The sequence below is a fragment of the Pagrus pagrus genome, assembly GCF_965226575.1.
Source record: "Pagrus pagrus genome assembly, chromosome: 21".
Classification (NCBI taxonomy): domain Eukaryota; kingdom Metazoa; phylum Chordata; class Actinopteri; order Spariformes; family Sparidae; genus Pagrus; species Pagrus pagrus.
The window spans coordinates 13,580,427-13,599,639 of record NC_140208.1 but is presented as its reverse complement, the minus strand read 5'-3'; the positions used below and the strand labels follow the sequence as shown (position 1 = coordinate 13,599,639).

General features: G+C 43.1%; 3 protein-coding genes across 6 annotated transcripts; 2 read left to right on the top strand and 1 right to left on the bottom strand.

Moving 5' to 3' along the window:
* Window positions 1-128: 128 nt before the first annotated feature.
* On the top strand, window positions 129-6,921 carry tlcd3bb (TLC domain containing 3Bb). 3 transcript variants are annotated; one of them, XM_084341627.1, is made up of 7 exons: window positions 129-563; window positions 1,911-2,113; window positions 2,281-2,364; window positions 2,745-2,970; window positions 3,593-3,688; window positions 4,591-4,700; window positions 4,846-6,921. In XM_084341627.1, exons 2-7 carry the CDS (start codon window positions 1,989-1,991, stop codon window positions 5,114-5,116), a joined length of 912 nt encoding a protein of 303 aa, XP_084197753.1. In that variant the 5' UTR covers window positions 129-563; window positions 1,911-1,988; the 3' UTR covers window positions 5,117-6,921. The 3 variants fall into 3 exon arrangements, with proteins under 3 accessions (XP_084197753.1, XP_084197752.1, XP_084197754.1); XM_084341626.1 differs by having other exon boundaries at window positions 129-576; window positions 1,913-2,113; XM_084341628.1 differs by lacking the exon at window positions 129-563 and adding an exon at window positions 605-1,811.
* A 669-nt stretch (window positions 6,922-7,590) lies between these two features.
* On the bottom strand, window positions 7,591-10,981 carry pagr1 (PAXIP1 associated glutamate-rich protein 1; the record flags this gene model as incomplete). Its single annotated transcript, XM_084341629.1, has 4 exons — window positions 7,591-8,796; window positions 8,874-8,962; window positions 9,048-9,381; window positions 10,810-10,981. The coding sequence occupies 4 exons, from the start codon at window positions 10,979-10,981 to the stop codon at window positions 8,561-8,563; spliced, it is 831 nt and encodes a 276-aa protein (XP_084197755.1). The 3' UTR covers window positions 7,591-8,560.
* On the top strand, window positions 10,954-19,095 carry kif22 (kinesin family member 22). 2 transcript variants are annotated; one of them, XM_084341623.1, is made up of 13 exons: window positions 10,954-11,085; window positions 12,267-12,478; window positions 12,946-13,073; window positions 13,355-13,506; window positions 13,734-13,943; window positions 14,354-14,750; window positions 15,146-15,266; window positions 15,962-16,082; window positions 16,310-16,490; window positions 17,614-17,708; window positions 17,998-18,198; window positions 18,302-18,361; window positions 18,907-19,095. In XM_084341623.1, the coding sequence occupies exons 1-13, from the start codon at window positions 11,050-11,052 to the stop codon at window positions 18,934-18,936; spliced, it is 1,944 nt and encodes a 647-aa protein (XP_084197749.1). In that variant the 5' UTR covers window positions 10,954-11,049; the 3' UTR covers window positions 18,937-19,095. The 2 variants fall into 2 exon arrangements, with proteins under 2 accessions (XP_084197749.1, XP_084197750.1); XM_084341624.1 differs by lacking the exon at window positions 10,954-11,085 and adding an exon at window positions 11,861-11,971.
* Window positions 19,096-19,213: the final 118 nt, after the last annotated feature.

The following is a 19,213-nucleotide window of genomic DNA, read 5'->3' as shown; positions in this document are numbered from 1 at the left end:
TATGAATGCAACCAGATCCCATTCAACGTTTCCCTGCAAATAAAACATGAAAACCCAGTTTCTGAGACGCTGTGCATTGACTGGTGCAGATTTCCTCGTCATGTCATGAGCTTGCTGCCTGGACCTGTAGGAAGGAGCTGGCGCAGCAGTCAGTCCACAGTGTTGAGTCAACGTTGCATCTGCGAGGCTGTGAGGCAGCGGCATCTCCGGTCTGCTGCTGCGAGACAGATGAGATGACATAGCGGCTGGACTCGCTAACGTTACCTTGATTGCCTGGATCAAATCGTGCCCTTGTTTGTTTTTTTGGCCGCGTTTTAGCCAGCTGTTTTGCTTCAACTGGCTAAGATCGCGGGGCTAGTCACCAATGCTCTTTAGTGAGCTGCCCTCAACATAGATGTCGATCTAACTTGCTGCAAGCTAGCGTTAGCTCGCTGCCGCTACCCTTCAGACATTGAAGTGGCCACATAAACATGCGGATCATCGAGGCGGAGACCCCTGGGACATCTCCAACCTTAAACGCTTTCTGCAGGACACGAGTTTCGACTGGCCGCTGACTGGACTCTGTTGAGTTTCTGTGTAAATGTTGCCTAACATTTTCCATTTAGCCTAACATGTGCAAACTCCAATCTGTTAGCCAGCTAGCATTCACGGGTGTCGGTTAGCTTGCGTGCTGCTGCTAACTGCTACAAACAAATACCAGGCTAACAAAACAGTTTAGCTTCAATATAACACTGCCACGAATGAGTGACAAACGTGGGCAGTGGCACATTCAAATATTAGTTGTCGTGTACTGGGTGTCATCACCTTGCTAACTACCGTTATTTGAAATTGCTCTAAACGAAATGGTTGCTAACTAAGCCAGCGGTGTCAACTGCTAGCAACAGCTAGCTTGGCTAACGGTCTTAGCGTCATTGTTAGCAGGCGCTTGAACGGCGCAGACAGTTGGTCATGCTTACCAAGGCGAGGGATGACATTTAGTGCTAGCAGCATCGCCTCTGCTCGCTAAACCTGGTTACATACTTGGATGCTGGCTGACCTAGTTTTTCATGCTAACAACTTGACAACCAAAAAACAAAGCTCGTTAGTTTGTGTTACCTGTAGCTATCTTGGGTTTGCTGTTAGCTTAACTAGCAGGTGTATTTTATGAAAAGCGTTATGTATGAGGTTAGCTAACTTAGCGTTTCATTTGACATGTGTGCTCTCGGACTAAACATGGCACCATTAAGACAGAGTTGCTTAAGCTAACGTTATTATTAACGCTTTTGCGGATCAGCGTCCAGACTAAGCTAACATGTCAACATTAAGCCGGTCTCTATTCGCTTTTTTTTTTTGGTGTGCTACCTGCCAAAGCTTGGCCAGTAATTCATTTTTCCATTCAGTTAACGTTAGCTAACGTTGTTGCCAGGAACTATGAGCACCAGCATCTTATGTCTATGTCGATACCTTCGATGTTGGGGGGATTTTAAAATAGCGCAATGCGTATTTTGCTAATGGACTTGAACTTTTTAATGAGTCAGCTAGTCTAGTGTAAGCAAACTGCTAAACCGCATGGTCGCCCTAGGAATACATGGGAAAGTGAATAATAAGGCTCGTCATCAGATGGATGGGGCAGCATGCTGCACTAACAGGCCTCCTCTGATATTCTCCCATGTTGCTGTAATCTAAGGCTGTTCCCCACATTGTGCCTGAGCTGTCTTTGATGCACACCGCTTTTTATCTTTATAGCATAACCGGCGAGACCTTTAGTGGCACTAACAATCCTATATTGCCACATATGTTGGACTTTGATAATGTGCTTTGCTGTTATCTCAGTAAGTGCAGCCAATTGTACACTCGTGGGAGTTGCCGTTGTAGAGATCAATACCAACTGTTTGCTCACCGATTGATGTTTTGTGTTTTTTTTGTAACAGAGAGGGGAAAGAGCCACGGATCTCGAGGACCAGATTGCCCACTGAACTTTTTACCTCTCAGACAGCTCGCCAGGGACCATGCTGACCATCCTAGCTGCTGGGTCTGTGTTCTTTCCAGGCCTTTTCCTTCTGTCCAAACAATGCCTGAAGTCAATCCCAGCGCTGCGATGGAGCGAAGGAGATGCAGTCATTGTGTCCGCCAGGTGAGACCTTCAGCTCGAGTAATGCAGGTTGTTCTGGCTGTGTTGTGTCTGCGTAAGAGCGTATAGGCGCTACGTTCTTACCACGTGTTAACTAGACGGTCTGAAAGCTTTCACCGCATTCGCTCATGAGAAATGCATTTGTTTACTTACTGCTCTCTTCCCTCCAGGTTGGTGTCGTCAGTCCAGGCAGTCATGGCTTCTTCAGCTGGCTACATCATTGCTTCTTCCTGCGAGGACATCATCGAGGACCAGTAAGTCAAGAAATCCTCATCAGAATGTTTTCCCACCACGCCCGGACTCTCTGTTCATGTATAAAAAGTCGGACGCACTTTGGGATTTGGACTTGTTGTCGTACATCGTCTGCAAACGTGAACCAGAATTGTTCAAGAGTTTTGTAGTTCAGCTCTCCTTAAAACTGCCCCGAGCGTTTTATCACTTCCTTTCAGATGGTTGTAAATTCAGGTGAGACGGAATCCGTTGAGATTTTCTGGATTGCAGAGGGGAAAAGCTGCCGCACTGCTTTTTATAGACGTGTCGGATGTTCTCGTCTTAGTTACCAACCTAACGGGCAAACGCACCGTTAAAAAAGTTGTGTCCTTGCTTTGTTTGAATCTTCCTCCTCTCTTCACAGGCACTGGCTGACCTGCTCTTACATCATGTTCGCCGTTCCCTACTTCGTGTACGACATCTACGCCATGTTCATGTGCTACTGGTACAAGCTGCAGGTCAAAGGGCACGAGGAGGCCACGGCGGCACCCCAGCACATGAGCTCGGCGCTGACCAGCTACCTGCGCCGCGAGTTCCTCATGGTGCTGCACCACGTTGTCATGGTCACCGTCTGCTTCCCTGTCTCTGTGGTAACTGTCGCACGTTGCTCTTTCTGTTGGGCTGAGATTTGAAAGTATAGCACTGAATTATCTGTACGCAGCTACCCACAGGAACAATGTGGTTAGGGGGAAATTATGCCAGCTATTTTTCTATTTTTATCCAAAGCGAGACACTTAATAGACGCCTTTATGTCCAAGTGTGCAGTATGAAGGTATGTTGAGTGGCGCAGTAACCTCGCTTGGGCTGTAACTAGCCATTATTATCATGGTTTCTAGTCTATAAGATGTATAGGTATGTACCTGCTGTGGATCCAACACATGGATGAGAAGTGTGATTCACTTAATTTATACTCAACCCAATTAAACCAGAGAAGTCTGAATGTAATACTTCCCTCTGTATGAGAGGAGTTGTTACTTGATCTCTTAGACATCTTGGAAACAGGCTACGTGATGCAAAGGTCGCTGTTCACTATGGATTCAGACCGCCTGCAGAGACATTCACACGTTTGTCTAAATGTTTCGCTTGTTGGCTGCCGCTGGATATTTAATAACGGAGGGTAATATATTGCAAATCTGCCAGAAAATCCCCAAAGGAAAAAAAGCTGTAATTGCATTCTTGACAAATAACCACTTTCTCTTTCTCTCTCTCCAGTTTTGGCGACAAGGAAAGGGAGATTATTTCCAGGGTATAATGTTCATGGCTGAGCTCAGCACTCCGTCTGTCTGCTTAGGAAAAATCCTCATCCAGGTGAGTGTCGGTTCGGCCTCAGACAAGATGTCAGTGCGTTCGCTGCATGTGCATGTGTCACACTGAAGTTCCTCTGCACTCTCCACTTCTCTCTTCCACTTTTCACTCGATGGAGAAAGTATTTCCGGTCACTCCCGGCACGCAGCTTGTTCACGCCCGCGTCTCACGCGATCAGCACTGTCAGAAACATCAGTCGTTAATTGGTAACACAGTTTGCTTGAATACACTCTGTAGGAGCTGCAACACCCCCCCACCCCTCCTGTATTTGTTTTAGGTTGTGTGAATGTGTTTACAGTGTTTCAGTGTCCGGGTGAAGGTTGCCCCTCCATGGCTTCCCGCTTGTCCCCCATCTGGGGCTCCCACAGCTGTTAGCCTCTGAATATAGCCTCTAGTATTTAGACTGGATGTTCAGCAGATACAATATCAGCTTGTCCTTCTCAACACCCCCTCACCCCCCCCCTCCCATGACAACAGTGCATGAGATAAACAAGAGCTGTGGCCTTGTCGAGCCGCCCTCTTGTACCTGTAGAATAAAAAACGATGAATAACAGGAAACAAAGACGTGTTTATTCTTAGGCTGACATGTTACTCATGTGAGTAGTGAACGGGCTAGTGGAAAACCTGTAGCGTGCCAGCTTGTCCTGAGTGTTATCTCACCGCAACAGGTTGACTGTTGAAGATAAAAGTATCATCTGGGAAAGGGACTGCTTCACTAGAAACCAGCTGCATGGCCCCCTGCACTCTCCCATCAGATACTGTAGACCAGTGTAACAGTGTTAGTATTCACATTATAACGATGGCAAATGAGATTAACCCCGTCAGCTTTCACCGAACTGTACTGCTTGCTTTTCTCTCTCTCACTCTCTCTCTCTCTCTCTCTCTCTCTGTTTTTCTGCTCTCAGTACAAACAGCAACACACTCTCCTGCACAAAGTGAATGGGGCTCTTATGCTGATCACTTTTTTCATCTGTCGAGTCCTCCTCTTCCCTTACCTCTACTACGCCTATGGAAGGTACGTCTTGTCTTTCCATCTCTGTTTTCTCATGCTCTGCTGTCTCGCTGAGCTTGGGTCGCTAACTCGCACAGCCACATGACGTCTTACTGCATGGATCGTAGATCACGCGTTTACAGATGTCCTTTCCTGTGTTTGGATCCAGGTACGCGTCCATCCCCTTCCACATGGTCCCCCTGTCCGTGCCCTGGCACTGTAACCTCGGCGCCGCTCTGCTCATGGCGCCCCAGCTCTACTGGTTCTCCCTAATTTGCAGGGGCGCCCTGCGGCTATTCATGGGCACCTCCCGCTCTCAGAGACCACACGCGAGCACGGCGGCGGCGGCCAAGGAGCGGCAGACGGATGGCAACGCACTGCCGCAGCCTTCCAACGGCTACAGCGCGCGGCCCACAGAGCCCGAGCTGGCCACTCACTGAGAAGAGTGGCAGGGGGAGGGTGGGGAGGGAAAGGAAGGCGAATGTACCAATGAGTATGTAAAGGAAAGAAAGCTTTCGAGGGAAAAAGCGAGACTTGAAACAAGTAGCAATATAGAGAAAGCTACAGACGACGGCCTCAAAGAGCGCTGAAGTGTTTGTGTCCAACAATCTAACAGCTGGGCGTTTGGTTGCTGGCCGTCAAGCACTTCAGCTTCTCAGTTTGTAGGAAACAGAGTGCGAGTGCACTCAGTATTTTAAAGATGTCATCGGGCACTGTGACAGATAGGAACATGCACTGACCTGAGAGGAATTTGCCTGGATGTATAGCAAGCATAGGTGGCTACTTCCCTCATGTAGATCAAATTCAGTCCTCTCTGCCTCACAGTACAGGAAGAGCAGGAAAATAGGAATGTATTATATTGTATGTTAGTACATTTGCTGTAGATGGAAGGCCTGATTCAGTTTAGTAATGAAGACGACCTTCAAAAAAGAAAAAAAAATCCCGGCTAAGCAGTATTTTGACTTGTTAGTGTTTATTATCTGTATCCTCTATGTAGTCACTGTCACTCTAACAAAATGTAACCAACCTGCAGACTGACTCACCTTTAGAAGGGAGATAATCTCATAAGACTGTATTCTGCTGCCTTATCCCTTTTCCCCCCACATTTTTTTTGCAGTTTCTTTACGTTTTAATTTATTCCAACCCTCAGATGAGAAGGAAGAGGCTCCCCCAGACAGAAAAATGTGACTGGTGTACATAGCCGATGTAAAATTGTCCTCATTTCCATGTCAGTATTAGGTCGATGTCGAATTTTCTTTTCTTTTATGTTTTAAGGTTTTGTCTCATTTCTGCATCCCGTTTTTAAACAATGGCGTCTTAGCATTAATACAAATCATTTCACACTTTTCCAGCTTAGTGTACGCGAACCACCACCCCCCGACGTTAACGGCAGCGCTTCTCGTTTCAGTGTAGATATGACCTCATTCCATTTACTGGTATCACAAAGTGTTTTTTGCATTCAAGGAAGTGATGCACAGTAGCAGTCACTTTACATGTGTTTTTTCTTTTTCTTTTTTTTATAGTTTGGTGCTGATGTGAATCTCAAAATATCCATCTGATTGGCTGGAATATTTCATTAAGGGATCCATGAGATTTGAGTATTTTTAGCTTCGTTAGAGGACTTCTGATGTTGCAGTTTGAAGGGAAACAAAAGTGAAATCTCGTAAGGAAGCATTCACTCGTGATTGACACGCGGCAAGTTTGTCCACGGCGACTTGTTTTGATAATTATTTTTTAACCATGAACTGTCTAAACCTTTTAAATTGTATGATTTGCTTCTACTCACTAAGCCGTTTATTTGAGCCACTGGTTCCATGAACCTCCTATGAACAAAACGCTAGCTTTTATCATTTCATGACTGTTTTAAAGCAGCTTCACTGTCCTGCACATGGGTCTAAAAAAAAAAAAAAAAGAAATAAAACAAAAGCTCAGAAACCATAAAGACAGGGCAGCGTGTGCCAAAACATCTGGACAACTGTGGGCATGTTGAACACAGAACATCCATTCCCCTGTTCAATGGACTCATAAGGTACTGCTTCTTGACAATACTAAAACATTTCAACTGATGTACTGTATATTCCACAAAATGCTCGTTATTTATTTGTAAGTATTTATTTATTTATTTATTTGGTTTGTGGTTTTTGAATGCATATTTATGCATACATATTAAACTATATGCTTCTGAGCCTTATGTGAAGGCTGTATTGTTACTCAAACTTAGCTAAAATATACTTCTCTGTCCTGAGCCTGCCTCGAGTCTTTTCTTTTTTAACTTTTTTAACAACCAATGTTGAAAAGTAGAATTTATCAAATGCCATTTTTAAAATCACTTCATCATCATGAGGCAAAAACAAGCCAGGAGAGGGCACCAGAAGCCATGAATTTATGTGATATTTTAACACTTGACTGATTGGCCTCAGTGTAGACGAGACTCTACAGTATGAAGAGGCTTTTAATGTGTTTCACAAAGGAAGTTCCTCACATTGTGGATAAATGTGAGGAAATGAGGACTGGCATCAGCAGGGACGCCATGCTTGAAGCAATGAATACTGTTACTGAATGGCAGAGATTTCACCAAACCATTTCTGTGGATATCATTTAACATCTGGGTGTATTAGGCAGTGGTAGAAGAAGTATTAAGATCTTTTACTCATGTACAGGTACAAATGCCTCACCGTAAAATCCTACTACCTTCAATTAAGGAAGAGTATAATCAGTATCATCACAATACTTGTTATTTTACTGCTGTAGATGTTTCAGGTTGAGTTCATTTAAACTCTAATCTACAACAATGCATCATTCTGTAAGATACATGTATATTTTTTTTGTAGCGACACTCCCGTTAGAACAACAAATCTCTAAAAAGGTCGACTTGTTTTCAGCTTTGTGATGCATTTTCCACCTAATCCAAGAGGGTTTTTTAAAATATTTTATTTTGCGTAAAGGAACACTTCATCTTTCAGCTTATGGAAAATATTAAAAATCACATTCAGAGATACATGGTTTTCATTGGACAGGAATGGTATCAAAAATGTCTGAAAAGTAGTATAAAAAGTTGAGACAAATGTAGTGGAGTAATGAAGTATAGTCTGAGATAAAGTTGCATATAATTGAAATGTGTGAAGTACCTGAAATGTGTACTTTACTACTGGTACACCACTAGTGGTCGGCCATTGTATGCAGTGTAAATTAAAGAGGTAACCACCAATCTGAAACATTTAAAGTGTTTACAGAACTTGGGGAGTACGACTGCCTCTAGAGATGTCACTCAGTGTTGAAGTTGCATTGTGGGTAATGTTAGCTGCAGGTTTTTGAAAATGAAGAAGACTGTGCAATAAAGAAAGCAACTTTATGAGTCCAAGTGCAAATATTAGACCAGTGGACTGCTTTTTAAAATCTGGCACCTACATTACCCACAATGCATCAGGTTACATGCAGCTTCCTCTGGAGCTGCAAAAGGCTTTAAACCACTTTTCCCCACATATGAAGTAGTACTACTCCAAGACCTGTAACACAACTATACAATATTGTTTTTTTTTTTTAATCCATACAATTTTTACTTACTGTGATGACACACCATAATGTATTTGATTCAATGCATAAATACATTCCTATCCCGTTATTATATCCTCGATCCTCCACAAACTTTAGTTTCACTGATGATCATAAACAATTAATGGGGGATTTCTGTCACCCATCCTTACTGCACACTGACTGCAGAACAGTTAACATTCTCCAGGGTTAAAATATTTATTGCCAATATACAAAACACACATAGAAAACATACAAAACTCGTTACATTAAAAAAAATTCAAGTTTTGAGAAAGCCTCGGAAAGATTTTGGCCTAAATTTGACTCTGGGCCAGTCCTCGTCTCTTAATACTTCAGTATCTCCTCTGTCTCGGGGAGAAGATGGTGTTGGGGTTGCTGTCTCGTTCCCTTTCCTTCTCCCGCTCCTTCTGGCTGTTTGGAGACAGGGCCTCCTCCAGCTTCTTCTCGCTCTTGAAGAGATCTCGACCCGTGCGCATGATGTGCTCCTCGATTTTGCGGTGGCGCTTCATGTCCGACAGTACTTTGTCTAGCCGAGCTTCCCTTTTCACAGAAGCGCGGGCTGAAGATCCTGGGAGAGAAGGAAGAGTTAGAGTTTAATGATACCAAACGGAGAGCTCAGCAAATCCTTTTCATTTCCTTTCATACCTGGTGTTCTGCGTCTGTTGATGAAGGAGCTTTTCGGAGTGGCTTGCATTTGCTCTTCATCAAAGTCAAACTCAGTTGGAGATGGTGGCCTGGAAAAAAAAGTAAAGAGGTTTGTCATCCACAATACCTATAAAATCCTGAAGAGATCAAAAGATGAGAAGAAATAATACTGACTTGCGCTCTCTCTCCTCCCTCTCCCTTTCCTTTGCTGCCTCCTCCTCGTCATCTCTCTCAGGTGAGGGCTTACGTTCAGGCGTAAGCGACCTCCTGGGAAGGGGCACAAAGTCCAATTCCAGCATCTCGCCTTTCGCGAGGATCTCATAGAGTCTTTTGATCTCAGCGGGAGGGGGCATCCAGTTTTTAGGGTCCTCCATTTCCTCGTCACTATATGGGATCTCCCATTCGCTGTCCTCCACTGCTTCCTGCTTTCCCTCTTCTCCATCAACACCTGTGTCTGCCTGAGGTTCGTCCTTGCGCTCCTCTCCGTCTGCTGCATCCTCGTCTCCATCTAAGATGACAGCAGAAATGTGCAGAAAGGCTGTTTAGGAAAAGCTAATGAGCGATCAATGACAGGAATAACAGTACAACATCGTACATCATACAGAATTATAGCACTTCTGTATTAAATTATACTGTATGAAGTGCTGCAGATAAATTACAATGTGACTATTTATACAACTCTACAGTACTACATATTTTGCATGTCAAGTGCTGGGCAAAACTTACAAATTGGGAAAAAGATTTAAAGCACCTGGTGAAGGTTAAAAAGACATTAAACAACCTATAAAGACGTTTACTTTCTGTAAATCCTCAAAACGAGAGAAAAGATTTCATTGAAGGATTTTACACAGCTTTTAATTCAGAGGAGGGTTCCACCACATACTGAGTAATACTGCTTTGCATTGACGGTGTTTGTTTATCTGGCAGCTGCTCTTACAAAGTACAGACTGTTGCATGCAGTATACACACAATTGGGAAATACTACTCCATGACAGTGTGCCTTGAACTTTGACCCTCTTGCTCCTGTATCTGTCTCAGCCTTCACGCAAAATTGTTGGAGTACAAAGAGCATAGTACTTACACTTACACACTTACTTACATACGTGCTTTCATCTGTCATTGTGTTGTCAAATGTTTGTGCTCTCTCGGCTTTGTTTAGATTTGCGTGGCACATCGATACGTATGTGACATACGTTCCCCTGCGCAGAGGATTGTGGGATGGAATTAACCAGAAAAGCATGCTGGCTTGTATACTGCAAAATGTGACCAGACGTAGTAGGCATACTGCTATTTTTGGCATACTGCATTTTACATACTTGGTATTGGGACATACTAGGGTTAGGGTTTCTGGCTATTCTGAGCCACAGTCCTCTGCGCAGTGGGAGATAAGTCACATACGTCACAGTGTGTAACGCAAATATAAAGGCAGAGATAGCACAAACATACCACAGCGTACTGACAGATTGACAGACACCACAATGACGAAAGAAAGCACATGTAAGTGTAAGTACTATGTTCTTTGTACTGTAGGGATATAGGAGCAAGAGGGTCAAAGTTCAAGGTGCACGTCATGACTGTATACTACTGCAAGCAACAGTGTGTACTTTGTAAGGGCAGCTGCAGCATGTACTAAAACTTTAATGTGATTGGAAACGCACCTTAAATCTTTTCAGGAGCTAGCTAGCTCGTTAGCATGCTAACTTCAGTAGACATCTCTGCATTCCAATACATAGACGTCATAACGTCAAAACTGTTATTTCTTCACTTATTGTGCTTGTTTTCAACTACAATTCTTACATATTGCACCTTTAATCGGTACATGTATATTGGGGACTTTTTTAGACTTTCTCCTTCAAAAGTGAAACTTGTTGCCAACTCTGCGCGTGTGTCTGCAGATGCTACATGTCCCTCTTTATGTGTTTTTAAGTGGAGTTACCCTTTTCATCCTTGCTCGCAGTATCCTCCTCCTCTGTGGCAGCAGTCATCTCGGTGTCCTGTTGCTCCGTGTTGCCCGCCTCCTCCTGGACTGCTGCGGGTCTCTCGGTGTCCTTCACACCCAGAGCCTCTATGCCCTCTCTGAGTGAAGAGTCTGTGGCCTCAGCCTGCATCCTTCCCGCTGCTGCTGGTTCACTTTATAGCCACAGATCTGCTGGACAGAAGCATCACGACGAGGTTAATGTTTAGTAGGAGTGGAAGTAACTCAGTATGTGAGGTAAGAGGTCTGAGAAAAGGGCGAGCCGGGAGTACTAGCATGACTTTTAACAGGTAGCTCAGTCGAAATATTGCTGTTAACTTTTCCTGCATGAGAATCAGTCAACAAAGCAACACATTAAAACGTGATCCTGTCCTGATTTGACTTCACTAAGTTAGCTAGCTAACGTCAGTTGGGCCCAACGGTTAGCTAGTTGTACACAGAAAACTACAAAAACACAACATACCTTAAACAGTCATCACCGTGTGCACGGTTTATCGTCAATCTCTGCTGTTGTAGCTTAAACGTTGTGAATAAAATCACCAAAGCGCTCCATGAGACATGCTAGGGATAATAAACGATTATGCGGAGACGTAAACATAGCGCCATTTTGGACTAGAAGAACTGCGTGACGAGCTGCTCGGTGTTGTTGGACCGCTCGCCCCCGCTGACTGCACATCACATGGACGGAGCATCGACGGCACAATGAGACACGGCAGCAGTCGCGGTGTTGATGTGGAGATCTGCTGCTGGCTCCACATCCTGTGCAGTGCGCAATCGCGAACAGGCCTGAATGAAAATCAGGCCCGATTTTAATCACCATATTTTTGCTTTACTCTTAACGCTAAATAATTATTTTAAAAATGCGTACGCTTGTGTTTATATAGCAAACCGCTTTCTACTTTATTCAATACGTGAGTAAATCTTTTAAATGAGGACGGCAGACGTCAAAGAGGCGCCAGCGCTTCTGATTGGTTAACAGCCACTTCCGGTTGTTGCGCTCTTCATTTGAAAACTTCGGTTAGTGGCTCGATCGCCATTGTTAAAAGACGGTGCTCGCAATGTTGCTAAAAGTTCAACTTGGAGGATAACGAAGGTTTGTTCAAGGAGTACGCAAATAATATCGGTAAGCTCTAACGACATGTTAGTTATTCTATCGGTGAAGGAGTAACTGACCTAAGCTAGGCAGGTTTGTGAAGCGAGAGTAAACTTTACGTTAGCTAAGGTTAGCTATGTTAGCTTGATAATAGACGATTAAAGACATGGTTAATGAAGTGAAACTTGCTCAGTATGACGGTGTTTTGTTGGACGGAATACACGTTCAGTTGAAATATAAGCCAGTTTGTTAATCTTTTCTATTTAAAGTACCCTGTATACGTCGTGAGTTATACTTGGCTAACTTGGCATATGTTGTTGTCCAGGCCTTTGTTTTTAACAGCTCAGCCATGGCTCAGCGTGTGGCGCAATCAGATGGAGGAAACAAGAAGACGACCAGGGTTCGGGTAGCGGTTCGCCTGCGACCCTATATGAGCAAACCCGATGAGAAAGACGAGGGACCGTGTGTGAGAGGCCTGGACTCACAGAACCTGGAGATAGTCAACTGGAGGAACGCTACAGAAACAGTCAAATACCAGTCAGTGTCCTCACCATGATTTAACTAGTGTCATTTATGACTGGTGTCACTCTTAGTATCTCTAATTGATGTCCACTAATGAATTCTAATGGTGATGTTGTTTCAGCTTTAGCAATTTGTTGACTGGGTAGCTCAGTTTTGTTCATTGAACTGGTCTGTGTGGGTATGAGTGTGAAGTGGACTGTTAAACAGCATCTTAAACAGGTTGTGGTCTCTGAGCAGTAGGCCAGAATTTGGTAGCTGGTGCTGATATCAACTCTCTCCTGCAACACTCCCACTAGCAACTTCTGGGCTTTCTGGGACTTTACTGGGAGAGAACAAACTGGTGTCTGCTGTCCTTTTTATTGACAGTTAAATACCAGCCAGTGTCCTCACCATGATTTAACTAGTATCACTTATGACTGATTTCAATCTTAGTATCTCTAATTATTGTTCACTAATGAATTCTAATGGTGATGTTGTTTCAGCTTCGACCATTATCATGGTGAGCAAACAACCCAGCAAGAGGTTTTCCTCTCATCAGTGAAGCCGATACTACCACACATACTGAAGGGACAAAATGCCAGTGTCTTTGCCTATGGACCAACAGGAGCTGGTATGTTACATATCACATTCGTTAACTTATGCCTCGGTTACTTGGTTGCATATTAAAAACAGAATTTGAGGCATATCCAGTGTTAGATGGGTTTAAGTTGTGTTGACTATTACAATTTAATAATCTGAATAATTCACCAGTCAGAATACTTTGAATCAAGGTGATTTGTTGCACACTCTTGGCGGCCTCTCACTCTTTAAGTTCACAACTTGTTTGTACATAATTTTCTCTCTGTTTCCTACATGTATTTTTCTCCTAACTCACTACATTCTCTTTAATAGGTAAAACCCATACTATGTTGGGCAGTTCAGAGCAGCCAGGTGTGATCCCCAGAGCTGTCCGCGAAGTCTTTAATCTGGTCAAAGCTAAGGATGAGGATGAAGGATGGGACTACAGCATTGGCATGTCTTATTTGGAAATTTACAACGAGAAGGTACGTATAACGACCCATATAGTGTGTCCCCGTTAGTTGTGAAGTAGTGTAATATAGTGAAACACAACACTAGCCCACTTTACACCATGTGACATATATACATTAAAATACCTTTCCTATTGTTGCTCATCCAATGACCTGGTAGAAATATTCTCTGTGCTGCTTTGAAGCATCTTTGGTTTATATATTTGATGTTGCATCAATGCTTCCTTCTTTCCTTCTCTCAGGTGCTCGATCTTTTATCGCCAAACTCCCAGGATTTGCCGATCAGAGAGGACAGGGACAAAAACATCCTCATCCCTGGACTCACTCATATGACCATCTCCTCCTTCTCAGACTTTGACAAACACTTTGTCCCCGCCAGCCTCAATCGTACGACAGCCTCGACCAAACTAAACCAGCGCTCCAGCCGCAGCCACGCTGTCCTCCTCCTCAAGGTTTGATATGCAATCTCATCAACTCGTGAGAGAGAATTTATTTGTTGACTGAGTAGCTCAGTTTTGTTCATTGAACTGGTCTGTGTGGGTATGGGTGTGAAGTGGACTGTTAAACAGCGTCTTAAACAGGTTGTGGCCTCTGAGCGGTAGGCCAGAATTTGGTAGCTGGTGCTGATATCAACTCTCTCCTGCAACACTCCCGCTAGCAACTTTTGGGCTTTCTGGGACTTTACTGGGAGAGAACAAACTGGTGTCTGCTGTCCTTTTTATTGACTTTGTCCTTGCCTACACTCTTACTTCCTATGTTCCATGGCTGAATACACAATGTGCCACATTTATCATAGAGCTTTCCTACCTTATCTAACCTTTAGTTGCTCCCATTTCTGACTTCTGTGTCTCAAATGATCTAGGTTGTTCGGACTCAGCGCGCTCTGCCCAACAGACAACAGACAGGCAAGCTTTACTTGGTAGACCTGGCTGGGTCTGAGGACAACCGACGCACTGGCAACCAGGGCATCCGTCTGAAGGAGAGCGGTGCCATCAACCTGTCTCTCTTTACACTCAGCAAAGTTGTGGACTCATTGAACTCTGGCACTGCCGTCCGCGTGCCGTACAGAGACAGTAAACTAACACGGCTGCTGCAGGACTCTCTGGGCGGATCGGCACACTCCGTCATGATCACCAATATTGCGCCTGAGTACAAATACTATTTTGATACCTTTAGTGCACTCAACTTTGCCGCCAAATCCAAGCTCATTGTGAACAAGCCCTTCACGCTGGAAACTATGGCTGTGCCTTCACTACCAGGTGAGTGAGAAAGCACTCATTTTTTCATTCAGAGTGTAAGTTAAGAAAGAAATGGAATAGACAGAGAAGAGTGAGCTCTGATAGTTTGATCTAAGGCCAATAGAGGGCACCAATTTCACATTGCAGAAGAAGAAAATCAGCCAGCTGTCTCTGAGCATGACTGACATCCTCTTTAAAATATAAAGCTGTGCCGTTTTGATGCATTTTCCTTCTTGTCTTAAATACATTCCTGATGTTCCTCCCTTGGCTTTAATTCAGGCTCCGCAATGCAGGTTTGACTGATGCTGTGCCATTTTCGTCTGAGTTGCTTTACACTCTAGAGAATCCCCACAAACACTGTTGCTCGAGTGCTCAGAATACTAAGTTGTTAATTTCCCTTCTGCCTTCGTCTTTAGTGAAGCGGGCCCGAGACGAACACGAGGCGCAGGGTTCTGGCACTCAGCCACACAAGAAGAAGCTGAAAGAGGAGAGGAAAACTGAACAAGACGGCTCCTCACCCTCCTCGCATATTCACAGGTTGAAGACCACACACACCCACAGACTTAATATTTATCTAGCTAATAAGACCGGACCATCAGTTTTAATCTACACAACAGCAACTTAAACCGAAGCCTCAAAGCTGTGTGGGCCAAGATTTTATAGCTTGTGCTGAAAGCAACTCTCTCTGCAGCACTCCCATTGGCTACAGCTGCTGTGCCCACTGGGATCTCTGGGAGAGATACAAGCCCTGGTTTCTTGCCATCTGTTATGAGTTGTATAATTCTGTCTGGCCTGTGAATCTTGACTACTTGTGACGACCTTTTGACTTATGAGCTACTGACCTACTGCCACCTCATCTACCTCCTCTTCTCTGTCTCAAATTGTTGGTCTCTCTAAGCCTGTCAGAGCCATCATTTGTTCACTGAGTTGCTTAGCTTTTTTCCATTGAACTGGTCTGTGCATGGGTGTGAAGTGGACAGTCAAAAAGCATCTTAAACAGGTTGTGGCCTCTGAGCAGTAGGCCAGAATTTGGTAGCTGGTGCTAACATCAATTCTCTCTTGCAACAACTCCCGCTAGCAACTTCTGGGCTTTCTGGGACTTTACTGGGAGAGAAACAAACTGGTGTCTGCTGTTCTTTATACAGGGGTGACTTCTAAGCTGCTGACCACACTGTCACCCCCTCTACCTCCTGCCTGCCTTTTCTCTGTCTTGATGCATTATTCTCTTTCAGCCCATCAGAACCATCAGTGATGGACAGACTAATAGCTCTGGAGAAGCTGATGATGAGCTGCCAGGAGAAAGATAGACTCGGCATGCTGAAAGATGTGGCCCAGTCTCGCAAGGAGATCCAGGTGATAATGCACACCTACATCAAAGCTTGAGTGTATTCATGTGGGTGCATATAAGCTGCATCTTATATAGGTTTTGATCATTTTATATCTACACCTGCTCCAACCTTTTGTCTCTTCTGTCTGTATGTGATTTTACCAGATGATGATACCATCGATTTATCAAACTGAAACAATCGGCCCTTCATAGTGGATATTTGATCAGTCTTTTTGTTTTTGTTTTTCTGCAGGAGCTCAAAGAAAAGCAGAAAGAGTTTGAGAGCAAGGCCATGCTGTTCAGTCGCTCAGCTGGAGAAAAGTCCAGTGCCAAACAAGAGCCTGCCTTTAAGAACAACATCGCTCCTCTACAAAGAAAACAGTTAACCGCAACAAAACCAAATAAGCAGCAGGCTGTGGTCCAACCCCTCCAAGGTCAGTATGTGACTGCTACTGAATGAATTACACAGATGCTTCTCATTTGTTTATATTTTAGATTCATGTTGTAGGAATAAACTAGGTCTGCAACTAAAAATCATTTTCATTATCTATAAATCTGCCGATTATTTTCATGACTATCAATTATATATTCAGTCCGTAGAATATCAAAATTAAAAGAAAAGTAATTATGATTAATGATCATTGTTGACAAAGAAAAGCAGCCAATTCTTGCATTTTAGAAGCTGGAACCAGCAAATATTTGACGTTATTGGCTAGAAAAATTACTTGAACAGTTAATTGATTATCAAACTAGTTGGCACCTTATCTCCTTATATGCAAAGAACCACCATATTAAGACTATAGACGTATCAAATGCTACTACCTTTAAAGGTGCAATGTAAGAATTAGCCACCTGTCAAATTCATACTTAAAATAAATAGGGTGCAGCATATCACCATAAAAACTGCTAACTGCTGTGAAATGTAGCTGCCATTAACTAGTTAGCCTAATTAGCCATGTGGCTAGAGATACAGATGAAGGAGCTTTGAACTGGGACGGGCTGGGCCTGCATGCTTACTTCAGTGTGTATATATCTCTGTAATACGAAAAACATAGACAAATGCCATTTCTTTACATTCATTTTGAATGTTTTTAACAAAAGTTCTTACATATTGCACCTTTTTTTAAAAACTGCTTTTGTATAATAAAGTCCTATATTTAAAAAATGACCTTGGAAAAACTTGATTCAGCATTGTGTAGTACTCTGTCGTTCATGTCACTCGCTAATTCTGTTATGTTGAATCACTGGAGCTATTGACGAGCTGCAATGTGATCCAAGACCTCAGTCTACACTATAGGAGCCAGAGAATGTATCAAATGACGATGAGAAGGAATTATTTTTACACCCCTCAGCAGCTTGGAGAATGAGCCAGATAACTTACGTTGGCATTTGCCTTTGAAACATCATTAAACCCCCCTGAAATATTATGTTATTGGATCTGTTTCAATACCAAATGTGTTTGAAATCTAGTCTTCAGAGAATCTAATGGACTGTGTTTTAATATGTTGCATTAAATGGATTTAATATTAATTCTCTATGTGGTTTCCTCCCACACAGTGTCGCAGCTCCAGCCTCTTCAGCAGCTTGCAGTGGTCAAGAAACAGTCAGTCTGCGTCAAGAAGAAGGAGAAGAAGCTTTCAGACCAGGTTGAGGTCAGCATCCGAGCCTCGACTGTGCTGCGCTTAGCTTGACACATCTGCAGAATTGCAAGCATCAGAAACGAGCTGACGTGGTGCATTAGCTTCAATTTGTTTTTTGACTCGACAGAAACTGCAAGTTCTCCAATTTATTAGGTCAAATTAACCTTCTTTCCAGACCACTATGGACAAATAGATGTTCTCAGTAAAAAAAATAGACTTCCATGTACTGTAAGTTTTCTATAATTGTGTTAAATGCCTGTTTTAAATCCAGGTTTTACACTATTTATCTTTTCACACTCAGCCTCCAGATGGTAAAGAGAATATCATGGAGAGTGGCTGGGAGTCCCAACTAGACAACTCGATGCTGGAGCAGTCCAGAGAGAAAATCTTGCAGGTTCTGAACACCGGCTCCCTAAAAGAGCTGAAGGGTCTGCAGCAGATCGGCGACAAGAAGGCGAAGCTCATCCTGGGCTGGAGGGAGATCCACGGTCACTTCACAAAGGTTAGTGTAGAGACCAGCTCAAATTGTGTTACTCGCCCCACAACAACACCTTGTCCTCAGTGTTTTTGTCTATATATCTCTAACATGATTTTTGGTTTTTCAGTTGGAGGATCTGGGAAAAGTTGAGGGTATGACAGAAAAGAGATTTTCCACCTTCATGAAGGTAAGACAAGTCTTCAGTTTAAACATTTTTTAAAAATTAGCAATGCTAGCAGTATTTCGGTCAGTTGCTCTATCATTTAGTCCAGACAAAAATATCTCAAATACTAAATATCGGTAAGCTATGAAGTTGACAGTTGTGCTTCTTAAATGGTTGATATGTGGTACAGATGTCCCCCATAGAATAATTTGTTGTATCTTTTATAAACGATTCATGTAGCACTTTCATCCAGTCAAAAATGATTTGATTAATAACTAAATACTTACAAAACAGAGACATTCCCATCATCCACAGCTGTACTTGGTGTTTGCTGTCAACATAATCTAAACTCTCCGACTGCTGCTGTCACTTTATTTTGTCATTCTGTCTTTAATTGCTCTTCTATAGGTTTGTTGTTTACTTCTATTCTTAACATACCTCCTACTATGTCTCTTTATTTAATTCCCCTATTTATCTGTACTAATTTCCCCTTATTGTGATCAATAAAGCCTTATCTTATTGGGCTGTGCAGCATCTTGCTAATGGTTGTTTCTTTTTCACTTTTTCAGGCGAACATCCTGAGTGCCATGGGGAAATGATTGTTTTATTTAATTTTTTAATCAATGTATATAATTTCTATCTCAGAACCTTTTATTTGTCTTTTAATGCCATGCTTGGTTTTATGATATTTTTGTAGTTACCACTGTGCTCCAGCTGGTGGCGCACTATTGCTTTTTTAATAAACGTTTCACATGTCATTGAACGTCTTGAGTGTTTATTTCATGATGATGATAATAAATAAATGTGGCTACACTTTTCACATATGGCTTGAACACCCCTTTACCCTTGAATCCTCTCTTGGATCAATCATCATCT

What these genes read in the sequence shown, in the direction of transcription:
- tlcd3bb (XM_084341627.1), top strand. Translation starts at nt 1,989, where the DNA reads ATGCTGACCATCCTAGCTGCTGGGTCTGTGTTCTTTCCAGGCCTTTTC. An exon ending in GAGGACATCATCGAGGACCA is followed by an intron (nt 2,365 to 2,744) that starts GTAAGTCAAGAA and finishes CTCTCTTCACAG; the next exon opens with GCACTGGCTGACCTGCTCTT. An exon ending in TAGGAAAAATCCTCATCCAG is followed by an intron (nt 3,689 to 4,590) that starts GTGAGTGTCGGT and finishes TTCTGCTCTCAG; the next exon opens with TACAAACAGCAACACACTCT.
- kif22 (XM_084341623.1), top strand. Translation starts at nt 11,050, where the DNA reads ATGTTTAGTAGGAGTGGAAGTAACTCAGTATGTGAG. An exon ending in GAAGTAACTCAGTATGTGAG is followed by an intron (nt 11,086 to 12,266) that starts GTAAGAGGTCTG and finishes GTTGTTGTCCAG; the next exon opens with GCCTTTGTTTTTAACAGCTC. An exon ending in ACAGAAACAGTCAAATACCA is followed by an intron (nt 12,479 to 12,945) that starts GTCAGTGTCCTC and finishes ATGTTGTTTCAG; the next exon opens with CTTCGACCATTATCATGGTG.